The 16,263-nt window shown below is 41.1% G+C and overlaps 1 protein-coding gene across 1 annotated transcript in view; it reads left to right on the top strand.

Annotated features, from left to right (window-relative positions):
- Positions 1–878: 878 nt before the first annotated feature.
- Positions 879–16,263, top strand: part of ARFGEF3 (ARFGEF family member 3) — a 132,840-nt gene continuing 117,455 nt past the window's right edge. Inside the window, exons 1-3 of the mRNA XM_018566348.1 lie at positions 879–1,034; positions 1,230–1,416; positions 1,577–1,708. Coding sequence (XP_018421850.1) covers positions 879–1,034; positions 1,230–1,416; positions 1,577–1,708 — 475 coding nt within the window. The remainder of the gene's footprint in view (positions 1,035–1,229; positions 1,417–1,576; positions 1,709–16,263) is intronic.

Raw genomic sequence — 16,263 nt, 5'->3', positions numbered from 1 at the left:
CACATGAAACCACAGTGTTTTATTAAAGCAACTCTGTCATATAAAAGACACATTTTAGGTAATTTCAGTAGCTGATTTAAAATAATAAATTATAACAGTGCCATGATGGTAACTACAAGCCTGCATATTTGCACTGTATTATTCTTTAAATGTACACTACTTAAAGTGGACCTTCACCCTCTTTAAAGGAGAACTATGGGGTCAGTGTTTTTCCCCATAGTTCTCCTTAGGGTAACGGGAGGACACAAACTAGCGTCCGCCCGTTACCCTAAGCTCAGTATACCGCGAGCTACAGTTAGCGGTATACTAAGACGCCGCAGCGGATCCCGACATCGACGTCGAGATCCGCCCAGCTGCGTGAGTGACAGCTGGCTCTGCCTATCTAGAGGCAGAGCCAGCTGTGCCCGCCCCCTCCCCCGTCCGTTCCGACAGTCAGCGCTGGCAGATCGGAGCGGGGAGAGGGGAATCCAGCCCCTCCCCCTGTCACGGCAGAGAGCCGTGACAGGATCGAGAGGTGAGCGAACCCAGTATGTGTTCGCTCACCTCCCGATCTACTGAGCCGACCTGTGACAGTCTCATTGTCACAGGTCGGCTAGAACTATGAGGTGAGTGGAAATCACTCATCTCATAGTTCTCCTTTAATCACTTATCCATCATTTTCCTCCCCTTCTTCCAGTTACCCAATCAGATATTTTCTTTTCAATTGGAAAGTGCTTTTTTTGCGGGTTGCCATCCCACATTTTCAGCTTTCACGCATAGGCCAGAATGACACCCAAGCCCCTGTCCAAATTCTCCTGGGATTCTAATAGCATGCATCCCAGGGGGCTTTGAGCAACCTCCACTACACTGCACATGTGCTGGGAAATTTCCCTACTACAATGTGCATGCGCCTTGGTGCACAGCAGGCCCCTGATGACGTCAGAGGAAAGATGGTGGTGTGGGACTTAGCTGTGATGGAGTGGTGGCTTCCACAAGCCAATGTTGGATTTGCTGGGCATGTTAGTATATTTTTTGAGGACAACCCAGCAATCAAGGTAAGAGAGGAAACAAATTGTAAAGGGGAGTGAAGTTCCTCTTTAAAGTCAAAATGCAAGGTGAGTTATTGAAAAGTGGTCTAAGCCCAATGTAAAAAAAAACATAGCACTCCACATTAAAAAAAAAACACACTTCTGGTAAAAAGTAAAAAATATATACTTACCTTACAGCCAGCTTCTGCTCTATGTGCCTAGGCCAGGGTAAAGTCATGGTCCTTCCAGCTGGATCACGAGAACACTAAGGATCCTAAATCTCATGAGAAGATGCTTCTGCTTTGTGCTAGTGTATCTTCTAATGGGATTGGGGGTGCACATCATTCTCAGGATCTCACTGGAAGGACTGTGACATCACCTTCTATGCAGAAGTTGGCCTGTAACGAAAGTATATTAACAGCTGCTTATTTTTTTTTAATGCTGCATTTATTTTTTTTGCCTTAATGACTGGGAGTATTTCAATCCAAAAGTTTTAACTTTTTTTAAACAAAATGATGAGTACTTCTCGAGTACAATGTAGCAGATTGTATCTTTCTGCTCCTTGGCAGAAAATGATGACAAGGCAATGTTGGGAAACATTAGCAACACTGGTTTGACAGATTACCAGTGTCGGGAGGACAGTGACTACACTCCTGGGGCTGATGTATTTGAATCTCAGTCTCCTTACTATGACTACCTAGGTAAATGAAGAATACAGTGAACAGAACTATACTTACCTATCGGTGCTGGTAGACCATGCATTGTATAAAATTGCATTTTTAATGAATGTCATTGTAATGTTATTTAAGATAAGATACAGCATTGTAAAACACAGACATAGAACATATATTTTGCCAGTCCTTTCATACAAATCAAATATGCCAGTGTCTTTAGGCAACTGTACATGTGTCTCCCAGCTTAACATACCCAGGATTTCAATACTCTTGCCCCTTGCTATCCAAATGACAGCCCAAGGTTTCTCCATGAGTCTGCAACTACCAGCTTTGTTGGGATGGATTCCCACCCAAATGGTGAGCCCTACCAGACTAGTCAGGCAAGCATGTAAAGTGGCCCTTTCACATCTCCTTCCATCTAAACCAAGACACAGGAAGACCAACCTCTCCGGGTAGAAAACTACTATTACTGGTAAGGAAAAAATACAGAATTCAAATAAGAGACTCAGTATTTCCGAATTATGTTAAAATAAACAAAGTAATACTAGATCCAAATGGCAAGCACCACAAGGTTCCTGGTAATATCTTTGTTAGAAAATAAAATCTCCCTTGAGCACCCAGGGCGGGAGTCCACTCATTTTGCTATGACCTCTGACATGTACCCTTTTGGTTGCACCTGCACAGTTGATCACCATAGTCGTCTACTGGGCTTTCTACTGAGCATCTGGCATTTTATATATTTAACAAATACCTCTGGTAACACCCAGGTGATGCAGAATTTTGGCTTAGGTACCAAACACCTTTAGCTTTCAGATATGGCCATATGTTTGGTTTGTTTAAGTAAACATATCACACATCTGGCCATTTCATAGTGAGCATATGCTGAAATAACGCATAAGCAGAGGTTACCATCAGTAACTGCATGCCAAAATAACCAGTAAATTCAAAGAAACAAACAGACAGCTGAAATTATATCAAAATGTAAGTCAAGCATGGTCCAGTATCCTATCCCAGCAGTTTGCTATTGAACAATGCGACTGCAGATCACAATAGAAGGACAGTATTGAGGCTCAAGACCCAACTTTTCACATGAAAACTTTGAAATGTCCATTTAATTTAGGCAGATTTCTCTTGAAATAACCAATGCTTATACATATATTTTCAGATGCTAAGTGTTAATGGCCCAGTTTTCTTTAAATCTTTCAAAGGTCTACTTGCTCAGCAACCAGATCAAACATCTTTAATAAATTAGGCCAACTTATGGCATATAAACAGCTTTGGAATTTGACACAATGCCCCTGATAAGTGCAGCATTTGGAAGTTTTACCTAAGTATTTTAATAGCATGATGTTCTCGGTGCTAAGAGCATCATTATACTATAGAGTCACGGTCATTAATTTCATGTATAGTCAGTAATTCTTCACATATGTGATCCCGGTATGATAATTACAGATCTTCTCACTCTGAATCATGGGGATGGAGACTACTGTAATATGATGCCAGTTTTGCTGTAATATGCTGTGTACTTCCCATTCATCACCGCATCTGTATACACATAGAAAATAAGAATCTGGGTTTGTTTAAACAGTCATTTGTTGGTTTACAACCAGTAGCTATACCCATAGCAGCCCACATGGCTGCTATGGGGCCCGTGGGTGGGAAGGGGGCTCCAATAGGGAGGTTGTCTGATGTCTCCATTCCAGAAGAGCTGATGTCTGATGCATCGGATCATACTGTTGCTAGTCACATATCTCCTTTGCATCCCCCTAACTGTGAGTAGATTTGTCACCAACACAGTAAGTTAGGGGAAGTTTCTCCATAAGAGACACAGAAGGGAATAAAATAATGTTTTTGTTGAGGACGAAAGGGTTAGCAATTCTATAAATCTTTATTGCTGTCTAATCCTTATTGGGAACATTTTACCTTACTTCCTATGTTGTTGGAAAGACAGATAGTAAGGGGAAATGTCGCCAGACAAAATTAGAAATACAAGTGACTGGAGTTCAACTTAAAAAGCATGTTGCTATTTACATTAATATATCATTTGCAAAATGAATTAGAGATATGTATGTAGTTATGTTATTATAAATATACATGGACACAAGAGATTATTACCTGTAGATGCTATAATTACTTAGTAGTGTGCACACAGTGAATAAAGTCAACTATTTCTCCTCCTCAATGCACATTTATCCTTTTTTTCAGATTGATTGAAAACACTCATAGTGTGATTTTAATGGCATCTGGCATTCCCTTTGTGAACTGATGTGTTTACTGGAGGAAATGTTTCAGCATATGCAAGAAGATACCAGACAATTTCCTGGGTCAATGAGAGGGGCTGTAGGGATAGCTTCTATGCTAGTCACTCTGGAGTAGCCATGTGGTATAAGCAGCTGTTGAGAAAGAAAACATGAGCCTTAGGGCTAGTGTAGATGGGCAACTACAGCATGCTTTAAATGTAGACGTTGCTTGCTTCTACACACTATGAAGTTCATTTCTAAAAGTTCCACCTGGGTTATAGCTGGGCAGATACCGTTCACACGGTACTAGCGCTGACAAGTATGGGAATTTTAACAGATCTAACAGATTCCTCCAGCTATGCTAAACAGGGTCAGAGCAAGATCAGGCCACCCACTGAATTAATTTTGGCCCGGTTCATCAAGAACAGGACAAATTTCACTCAGGTGTATAACAAGTTTAAGATTAGTCTGAGATCCTTTAGAGCTCTTTTTCAGGTGCATTTGACCTGCTATTGACCTTATACCGTATATACTCGAGTATAAGCCGTCCCGAATATAAGCCGAGGTACCTATTTTTACCAAAAAAAAATTGGGAAAAAGTATTGACCCGAATATAAGCCGAGGTACCTATTTTTACCAAAAAAAAATTGGGAAAAAGTATTGACCCGAATATAAGCCGAGGTACCTATTTTTACCAAAAAAAAATTGGGAAAAAGTATTGACCCGAATATAAGCCGAGGTACCTATTTTTACCAAAAAAAAATTGGGAAAAAGTATTGACCCGAATATAAGCCGAGGGTGGGAAATGAGGCAGCTACTGGTAGATAGATACCAATAAAATTACATTAATATTTATTTAAAAGAAAAATAACCTAGCTCTGTAAGTGGAAAAGGGGGTACAGGGCTACATATCATGTACTACGGATCATTTAACCCATTCATGTTAGCAGAGGATCATTGTAAATGTATTGTTGCAGGCACTCTATATGTACATGTACTATATACTACATATAGAGTATATACTGCTAATACAGTGCAGACAATACATATATAATTGCTTAATGAAGCTTAATGAATCTCTCTCTCTACCCCCATGGGCACTTTTCACCCAAAAAAATGGGCTGAAAATCTCAGCTTATACTCGAGTATATACGGTAAGTGTCTTCAGCATGCCTATTAACTGGTATGAAAAGAATAGCAGCAAAGATGGACAAAATCCCATGTACACAGGCCCGAAAGCTGACCATACACTTACTATTTGATTGTACAACCTCCTTTAGATCTACATCAGGGCTGACTAATTGAACATAAATTCAATGGATTTTTTAGGTAGGTCCTCAAATGAAATAATTTTGGTGAATCTAAAGGAAATTTACAGAGATTGCAGAATCAGACTGTAATATAATGTTTGTATATCGCCAAAACCAGTTTAAAATAAACCAGTTCTTTACCCATTCAGCGCCTAGGAACAGTTTTGCTTTAATCCCACTATACTCCCAGTATATACTTACCTTTACTTTACTCCCCACCTCCAATTAATGACAGGGGCTAAGGATTTACCTAGTAATTTATTTAGAAAGGAGCACTTCATGTGAAGTCACTTCTTGATTTCACCTGTGACAGCTCTGGACAAATCAGCTCGGTAACCAGGGGAGTTCAACATCTCCCGCCACTCTTAGTTGGGCATTCACTCAATCCCAGTGGATGAAAGGAGCTTCAGGAGAAAGAAGGGATAAGTAAATGCTGATAGGGAGGTCTTCAATAAAGTGAACCTGTTGCTTTGACCTGTGTGGGCCAAGCATAGGTTAATTTTGAGGGTTTGTGTAGCAAATGGGCAAATGCAGCATGCTTTCAAGTGTTTTCAGCTTACATTTGAGATCTGTTCATGAAAGTTCTGAGCTCTTTCATAAGTGTTTTTGACCTCCTTTAAAGCTACTTGAAGCTGCATAATACTGTTTATTGATTTGTGTGGGTTAAAAAAATAATTCTGTGAACAAAAGCATGTGCAAACAAAGGTAGTCATTGCTGAACCAGTTAAAAGAGAACTATGGCCCAACCTTTTTTGGTCAAGGTTACTATGTCCTCCTGTGACCCAAAACTCAGCATACAGCGGGATACTGCCAGCTATATGCTGAAAGTGCACATCTGTGCTGTGGCTGGGAAAAATCCTGACAATATTGTCAAGATACACCCCGCCACCTGATCGACAGCTTGCTCTGCCTCTCTAGAGATACGGGGAAAGGAGGAGGGAATCTCTGCGGGGAAGATCTGGAACTGAGCGATATGTGATCGCTCAGTTCTCGATCTATAGAGCTGACGCATGGCAGCTTCAGTGTCACAGGTAGGCTCTAATTATGGGGATGAGTGTTTTTCACTCTCCCCATAATTTTCCTTTAAGTGTTAACCCACAATTATTCCCCTATCCTGGAGATCTGATCACACCTGAGAGAAGAGGATAGGGACTGTGGCTGAGTAATGTACTGCAGCCTTCTCGGAAAGTGTACTAATATGCTAAAAAGCCAACAGTTCTAATTAATGATGTGATTGTATGAGTTATGAATACAGAGCCACATTATAAATAAGTGCATAGGCACCCCTAGACCCCAACACTGAGTCTCCTGCCTGATGCCCTAGGCCTAGTGTAATCTAACAGAGCAAGCTACTCTGACTGTCAAAGTGACTTGGCTCCATTGTATGCAGGCAGTGCTGGGCGAAGGGATATCCATTGCGATGCTGGCTACATAGTTATGACCTAATGTCATGGAGCAGAGACCAGGGGAGTGGGTCTCTGCTTTCACTGCCACGTAACAAAAAGAGGCACACTGACTAACAATGAAGGCACACTGTCCAACAATAAAGGTACACTCGAACAAATAATGGTTGCACATAAGACCAACAATGATAACACACCACTGACCACAAATAGTTATGGGGCACACATGACTGACCACTGATCTGTATAGATTAGAGAAGCCTGACCGCTGCAATGTACACAGTATGGGTAAGCCTAACCACTGCACTGTATGCACTATAGAGGTCTGAACCCTACACTTTATTCAATACATAGACCTTACCAGTGCACTCTTTACACTACAGATGCCAAGCCACTGAACTGTATACACTACAGAGCCCTGACTGTTGCACTGTATTCACTACAGAGACCTAACCACTTTACTGTATCACTACAAAGGCCTGAAGGCTGCGCTATATACACACTACAGAGGCCTGACCACTGCATGTATACATTACAGAGACCTGACCATTGACCCCTATACACTGTATTGCACATTACATACTCCTGAACATAGTGGTCATTATCTCAACACCTGCAGGTTGCCAAGTGATAAAATCTTCCCTTAAGGCAGGTTCCGGCAAAGTGCTAGCCATACCTCCTAACTTTCTGAGATGAGAGAGAAGTACACCTTCTAGCACCATGCATTTTGGCAATGGGCACACCCATACCATGTCCCCAGTAATGCAGACCTTTAAGAATTTATATGCCAAAAATGACTGGTAAAACCCTGATTTGTTGTTTTCCTCTTACTTTTCAGTTTACTGGAATTTCTAAATAGCAAACAATATAATTAAGAGATATCTCTACATCAGACTAAAAAGGGTGGCAATTAAGAGGGAAAGAGGGATAAAGGAATTTGGTTCCAGATGAGTGACAGTCCTTACAAACAAGGGACATTTGGGAGGCAGTGTTAGCTCTCTGTCTATACTTTGTGTACAGAAAAGCATACATAAGGGAAGAGTAAAAACATTTTTTTTTAAATTGGAATGTTTCCCTCTGTCTTGTGGTGTATGTATGGCAGTGAGACTGTCAGTAATTAAGGAGTATTTTATGGGTACAAGGACTGCAACACACTGGGGTTGATTTACTAACCTTATAAACACACCACGAACATGTATACACCTCTGTAGTGTGTTCCCTCCCAGCATGATCTATGGGTGGAATCTAAATACCTTTGTAGTGTGTACACACCCAGCAGGTGTGTTGTGCAAAGCCCTGCATGAATTACAAGGTGATGTTGTGTAAATTAGCTCTATGTTGTGTTGTTTGCGTTGATGAATGCAGGAATGTAAATGCATGAGCTAACCATTTTTGTCTAAACTGTGAAGCAGCATTATATATGCATCATGTGCATGATTTTTCCATATATGGCATTAGTGGAAATATGCTTTTAGAGACTTTTTGGTTGATAAATAAGTTTTGCTGTGTGAAAATCACACGCACCTGGTGTGTGCGTGTGTTTAGGTTAGTAAATCACCCCCACTGTATGTGTACTGTGTATAGAGGGAATAGGCTTAGAATGTATTTAATCATCTCTCTATAAGCCACTCTCACTGTTAGGTGCAATATTGCAACCCCTATCATTCCCTGCAGTGCTCTACACATGCTGCAGAGTCACTTTTCCCAATGTGCCTCAGGGTTTCCACAATCTTAGCAATGCCCCTGAGTATGGGGTAAAAAAAGAAGCAGCGGTCCAGAGAGCACCAACTGTTGAACCCACCACAGGATTGGAGTATCCTCCAGTAGGCCAAGTAGGGTTTAAAGTAACCCTTGGACCGCCTCGAACTGGCAGACGGCCCAAACTCTTTTGTTTATTTGAGATACCTTTCTGGTTATGGATCTTGGTTGATGTACTGAAACACAAGGGTAATTGATTAGAGCTAATGTATCTCCAGAAGCGGGACATCCTTTTTGTCTTTATCCTCCAGTAGGCCCCCGTCTGTCTACAGTTACAGGGCAGTAAAGCCCATGTGAACACGTTTATAAAAAGGAAAAGCGCAAATATATTATTGGGATGCCTGCTAGGACATAAAAGAAAACTGCCTCCTTTTCTATAGTGTCCTGGTCCAGTTAGCACATTTGGTACATAGCCAGGATTTCGTACCTACAACCTTGTGCACCTAAAGCTTTACACGCCTCTGATCCAGGCTACAGGGTCTAGAGCAGTGGTTCTCAACCTGTGTAACCTCAGGACCCACATTTATCCTTGGTCATTAAGTCGCGACCCAAGGTGGACTACAACGGAATGCATGACATGTGGTACCGCACGTTCCGTTGCGGGCGATAGAACTGTGGGTGGGAGATGCATCTGGGATGCCAATCAAATGAATGACAATGCAATGCACTACCACACCAGAATGTGCTGTGATGGAGCGCCATCCATTTGGGCATCACCTGTAGAGGTGCTGTGAGCAATGCACGTATGGATGGAGCTCCCTCACGGCCATAACCCCATCCCATCTCAAGCTGACACTAGGCATCGAGCAGCATATTTTGAAAGTCTGCTCGGTGCAAGGACTGACAGTGCTGCGCTAAGGGAAGGCAGAGGAGCCTCTCACCTAGAAAAGTGGAAGGCATGCGGCGACCCACTGAACATGGGGTCGCGACCCACTTTTGGGTCACGATCCACCAGTTGAGAACCAAGGGTCTAGAGGACAGAGGGCACACATTGGGTTTCCACCTGGCCAACAAAAATAGGACTTGTTTCCAATGTTATTAATAGGAGAGAGATCATAAGGTTGGTATTTTTTCACAGAAAATGGCAATATACTTTTTTATTTGTAGTTAAAAATTACAATGTGTAAGTGCAGTATTAATTTTTTGACAGATTGTGTGTGTTTAATTTTACTTATCCGAAATAGTAAAAACGTACAAGAAACAGTCATGTCATATTTGCATTACCATAGGGGATCATCCAAAGTTCTACTATAGACACATCTTCAAATACTGGACCGTAAAGTATTAAAAACATTCAAGTGCCTATATATACCTGTGCCATTGATAGAAGAACCCAATCATAGAGAGGGAGAATTGTGTTTAATTTTATAGCTGTTGGTATGTTTAGTTTATTATCAATGATTATAACATGTGAGCACAGTCTAACCTTCCGTTACCATGTGCGTAGTTTCTGACCATATCTTGAATCACTGCAGTTTCTAGTAGTCTCTTGCAGAAGTTTAGTTCCATTCTTGCTTTGTATTGGCAAGGATTCGGGGTCAAAGGTTTCAGAGTGGAGAGAAGATGTAGGGGGCCCAGCAATGAGATGTTTGTGGGTACATAAATGTCTTAATGGTCCCAGGGCCACTACATTGACCTAAGAGTTTTTGTGTACACTAATGGGTCACAGAGAGCAACTCAGAAGAAGGATTCATAAAGAGGGATTGTTCACATTAAAATAGAAATACCACCCAATGTTCTATTTACATAAGCTACAGTGGAGAAGGCTTAGCAGCTCTGTTTTGATTTGCTATTGCTATTGTGTGTTTATTAAAACGTTTTACCTCTTTTGTCACCAGGATAGAAAGTGAAGGAAAAATTCAAAATTTAGCATAAAAAAACTACATACTGTCAACTTTTTTATGTTGTTCCATTGTACATGTACATATATCTCTTACTGGAACATAATTACAGTGTATTCGCTACAGGAAGCAACAATGCTCTTCACCTGCTCACAATATGGTCTTATGTCAGTGATGGAAAACCTTTTTGTGCTCGAGTTCCAAACTGGATCACTAAACCAACTGTGTCTCAAAGTGCTAACCCTGCAATTAGACCTAAATACTGATTATTTATTTTAGAAAAAAACACTTCATAAAACTGACTGATCTAATTATGTGATTAAATCTTAGAAGTATAATACAATATAAGGGGTTTAAACTACACTACAGAGTGACATGTACCTTTGTACTGTGCTAATAAGTGAAGTGTTCCATTTCAGTGTGCTACTAAGGTACATGATATCTAGCACACTGCAGGGGAACATACTCCCTACAGCTTGGAGTCAGTGGTGGAGCACCAGGCCTCGTTTTGTGATCCGGGCCGGTCACATTCAGACAGCGGCGGCATCTAAACAGACATATTAGACAGGCTTTCCCTGGAGCCTCTCAGGGTCCTAGTGAGAAACAAGCGGCTGTCTAATATGTCTGTTTAGAGGCCGCCGCTGACTGTTTGTAACCGGCCCGCATACCAAGGCGATCCAGGACGGTCAGACTTATTTTCAGGGGTGGCCTTTATGTTATTCCAAACAAGGGCTTGCGTGCCAGTAGAGAGGCCCCCATGTGCCATAGATTCACTACCACTGTCTTATATCATCATAAAAGTGATTATGACAAGTGAACTGGAGTGGAGAAATATGAACTACAGTCTTTATGGACAAAAACTAGTTGTTGATCCAGGGAATACCCGAGTGCCTTATGGGACCAGGACATATTTTTTTCCCTTGTTGGAGCATTTTGAACCAAGCTTTATATGGGTTTTTTTTGCCTTCCTCTGGATCAACTGTGGGTAACCATGTGCATCGTGTTCTGTTTTAGGATTTTTTCCTTTCTTCTCACTATAGGTTGACTTAATGGACTTGTGTCTTTTTTCAATCAGAATAACTATGTAACTACATCAGGAAATTTCAACACATAAACTACTAATTAAAGACAGGAATTCAGACTCTCCAACTCAATGTTAGGATTTTCTTGTTTATTATAACATAGCTTTCAGTGTGTTTGTAGGCTAAAATGATGGCAAATTTAATGGAGCAGAATTGTACTCCTGTATATATTTAATTGCTTCTGATAAGGGTAATATACCTGCTACATAATGTGAACAGGTTTACTTATGTATCAAATAAACCACAAGGTGCTAAGAAAATAAATATATAACATATTCAGGCTCAGTGCAGCTGCAAGGCCGGATTCACATTGTTGCAGACTGGATTCACGTTAAGTTCAGTCCACAAGGCATCATACTAGTTTAAGTATTTAGAGTTTTGTCATATAAATGATATATTGTCACACAAAACATAATGTGATCAAAAGCCTTGTCATCAGAATTATGTGTCTCAGAGCAAGGCTAGCTGGTGTGTTCTTTATGAAGGCTAAAGGACGACAGCACACCTGCTCTGACAACAGTTGAGCTAAGTATTTTGGTCACACGAATTTGGTTACAAAATACCAGAGATTCTTTTGGCTGATCACATTATATACAGTATATTGCCATAGGGACAAACTCTGAATACAAACGTCTGCTCGAAGTAACACAGCATGTCCTATATACAATTATTGATGTGTAAAATGTACTGATCGCTATGACAGTTTACCAGCTTAAATCATTTAATTTTCTCACATAGATTCACCCTTAGAATTAGTATGTGTGTCACTAGTTATTTGCAGCATATTTTAGAAACCATCCTAAATGTACTGTATTATTTAGAAATGTATTATCAATAACATAAGAATACCAACTATTATTTGTAGTTTTTATGAATTTTTTTTAACGATATGTCGGTTTGCTTTTTATGTGAAATTACAGAGTGCCTTCAAAGCAGAACTCCAGGCAAATCAAATCTTAAAGCTCTGCCTGCTGATATAAAACCATCTTACATTCATTAGTTAAACAAACTTGTTTTTCATTTACTTACAAATAGAGTTTATCCACTTCCTGGTCCACTTCTGGCGCAAATGATGTAATGTGCCAAAGTCTTGCATCCTGGGAAGGTTACATCAGCAGAGCTTCGCTGGGAAATCTCATATGTAATCTCATAAGATCTCAGGAAAAGGCATATTCCTCCCCTGGGATCATGTGCATGGTCACATGTCCTAGTCACATGTGCCAGAGTTCCAGGAAGCAAAGGGAGATCTAGTACCCTGCCCTTAGCCAAAACGGCCACTGTCAGAAGACTGGGAAAGAAAAGAGAAATACGGTATGCAAAGAATACAAAGCCGGCAATTATCTAGAAGTATGTGTTTGTAGATTGTCATTACTAAACATTTCTAAAGGTGTATTTGTTGTTATTTTAAATATATGGGTAAAGTTCCTCTTTAACCCTTGCATTGTGGCTACCCCCGCACTGCAAGGGTTAAGAGCTCATAATGTCTACAGAGCTTGCTCTTAGACTGCTCCCTTCAGCATAGCTCCCCCTCTGCTCCAGTGGCCATCATGTCCAATACACTGTATTGGATGTGAGGCCACAGAGGAACATTCTGTCGCTGAAGTGGTCAGATGGAAAAATGGAATCTCCCACTGGGCCAAGCTTCTAGTCGGCCCCGCTCGCTCTCAAAATACCTGACCAATGCCTGCATCCAATCAGATTGTTCAGGTATTTTGAGAGCCTGTGGGGCCGACTAGCAAGATGCTGAAGCTTGGCCCAGTGGGAGATTCCTCCATCCACACAGTTTAGCGTAGATGGAGGAATATGTTGCACTTTTTCCATCTGACAATAAAAAATCTGCAGATAATCTATAGGTGTATGGCCAGCTTAAGAGTAAGTCTGGATCGTAGTTCGGGTGAGTATAATTTTGTTATTTTAGCTCCCTAGACAAAACGAGCACTTAACCTTTGCAGTGCAGGGGTAGACCCACTGCAAGGGTTAAGAGTTAATTTGCCAGTTCTCTTTTAACTCTGATGCAACATGCTGTTCAGGACTAGTAATGCTGAAACAGCTGTAAAATATGATATGCACGCAATTTGGTTCTGCAGTGTTATACATGCAAACATATATGCAAATAGATACAAAATAGAGACTGGAACTATTTATACAGTATGATGTCAAATTCCCCATTTTGCACAGTACACATGAAACATGTTTTCAAATAGAAGCAAAACTATTTTACTAATGTTTGGCTTCCACAGGCCTACTGGGTAGAACTGAGTTTGTTTACAAAGGTTTCCTGTTTAACCAAAAGATTTATATAACCCACAATATAGATACAGCCCTTGTGAAAGAGGCAGGACTTTACATTCTCATGTCAGAGCCTCTAGCAAGGAGAACAGTTTGCAGCACAGTAGTGACATCACCAAATTCCACTCCACATTTTGCAAAAAGTAAAAGTAAGAACAAGAGTGCCTAGGCACATGAACATACTGAAAAGTTAACTACTATTTTTTAAGAGGAATTCCATGACAAAAGGTACATTTTCAGGATACTGCTTAGGCACTGTTCATATTTTTAGATGTTTCTTATTAGGCCCCTTTCACTTGGACTGCATGGATCCCCTCCTGATCGGAGCGTTACGGATCGGTTGTCACCGCTGTGACATCCGTGTCCGTCCAGTTTTTTTCCACCATCTTGCGATGGAGGAAAAAACTAGAAGTACCATGTCGGTCTGTGGGGAGTCAGATGTAAACAGACATGAGTCCTTTCACATCAGGTTACGTCTAATCTGCACGATCAGGTCCAGCGACAAGGAACTCTGTTCTGTTTGTATGGGGTAACCGGTTGTAAATGGACACCCATGCATTTAGACCCAGCTGCCCACAGACTAGCATTGGGAATCTGTTCAGGTTCGTCTGAAAAACTGACAGGCAGATCCGATCAGACTGCCCATGTGAAAGGGGCCAGAAAGTGCCCATACACTATTTATTTATCGTTCGAAAATCTTCCACAAATGGTCCTTCGAACAGTAATCAAACAATTGATGGGACACCATTTTTTTTTTTTTACTGTAATCCCGCTCGAATTTTCTGGAAGGATGAGGCTGGAAAACTGTATTTGAATCGAATGAAAATTGATGAATTAGTGGCATTTTCGTACAAAACAAATTGCAGCAAGAACACAGCAGATGAGCAAATGAAAATCCGTTGGTATTGCTAACGTGAGTTGGTATTGCTAACGAACGATTATCGAAATTGACATTGGTCTGTACTTGATGGGCTATTTGAGCTAGAATTGAACGAGGGTTCTTGGCAGCAACAAAAATTTCCGTTTGAAAATCTATAGCTATATGGCCGGCTTAACACAGCAAATCTTCACTTTTTGAGTTCAGATTTAATGAGAATCACATGTGACCTTACTTGCACAATACTGCTAAACTGTGTACTCTGGGACAGGAATTTTCCTTATTGGGAACCCACTTAGCAGACATTTTTGATTGCACCTCACAAAAACAGAGTTATTTCATGTAAATCTCTTGGCTTGACCTGGTTCACACTGACCATATTGTCACAGCTGATTCAGCGTGACAAAAAGCTTTCCCCCAAAAACCCCACTCATTCTTATGACCCATTTTTACTACTGAGCTTTTGTCGCAATAAGCAAAATGCTTGTCACTGGAAAAAGTACATGAGCTTAATTTTGTCAGATTGTTACAGCTTATTTTGTTCCCACAGATTTATTAGGAAACACTTGGAACTGCGCGTTGCAATTGGTTTTGTGCGTTTTTGCCATTGACATCAATGTATCACAATCTGCTCATAAAAACGCGCAACTTAACCATTTGCCGTCCGCCCGGGCAGACGGCACTGCTGCATTAGCGGGTTGCAGTCTCCAGACGGCAGAAAAAACCTGTGCAATGCATAGAGCCGTTACCAGCTGTTTAACATATAGCCGATGGGTGGCTCTATAACCAGCCGATCGTGTATATTTACTGGTGTGTGCCCCCCTCGTCTGCTGTTTCGACCGGGGGCCGCCGGGGCGCGGGACTTGGTTTCATATCCTACTTTCCCTTCTCCCTAAGTTTTGTTCTGCTTTCGCTTTATGTTTCAGTGTTTGTCTCTGTTAGTATTTTATGTGCTGTTTGGGGGTGATCGTGGGGGGCTTGGCCGCCCATAATGTGGGACTGGGCCCGACTGCTCACCCTGACGTTAATGTTGGTTTTACTTTAATTCACCTAAAAATTGCCTTAAGGGCGGGGACAAATGTGATTACTGGACCTAATATTACCACATGTTACCATGTTTGTATTATGAGTCTCACTGTCCGTTGTTTTGTTATTTTGCGAGACCATGTGGCCTTCGCGCGAGCTTCCATGCATTGTACCCCACCCTTTTTGTCTATAAATAAAGAATTTGAAAAAAAAAAAAAAGTTAAAAAAAAACCCCCAAAATGTTTAAGTCCCCCACCCCCACGTTTACGCACATATAAACGTAAATACGCATCCGGTGCACCAGCGCGAGAAAACGACAATTGCACTATACACGTTACACATCGCGGCGAACGTCGCAGTGAGAACAATCATTTTAGGGCCATCAATCACTGATAACACTAAACTGATGAGCGGTAAAAGCTTTTAAAGCGTCGCCTATGGCCAATTTTGGGTATTATCGTTTATTGAGGTTTCGCGCACGCACGCAATTTTAAGGCTTGACATGTTTGGTGTATTTTTACCCGACGTGACCCCGTCTTTTATTTTTTACCAAACAATTGGGTAATAATAAATGTTTTATCATTTTTTGATCTGTCATTACAACTGGGCCGAGTCAGCCATGCTGTCATTTGCGAACAAACAGACGGTAAATTATTACCCTATTATAGGCCTTTTGATGGAGACTACAAGTGGCCATTTCAACTCACTTTATGCAGTCAGTGCTCTGTTAACACCTCAGGAAACTCACCATGGGAA

Source organism: Nanorana parkeri, unplaced genomic scaffold, assembly GCF_000935625.1.
Source record: "Nanorana parkeri isolate BGI_ZX_2015 unplaced genomic scaffold, ASM93562v1 scaffold940, whole genome shotgun sequence".
NCBI lineage: Eukaryota > Metazoa > Chordata > Amphibia > Anura > Dicroglossidae > Nanorana > Nanorana parkeri.
This window is presented reverse-complemented; position numbering and strand designations above follow the sequence as displayed.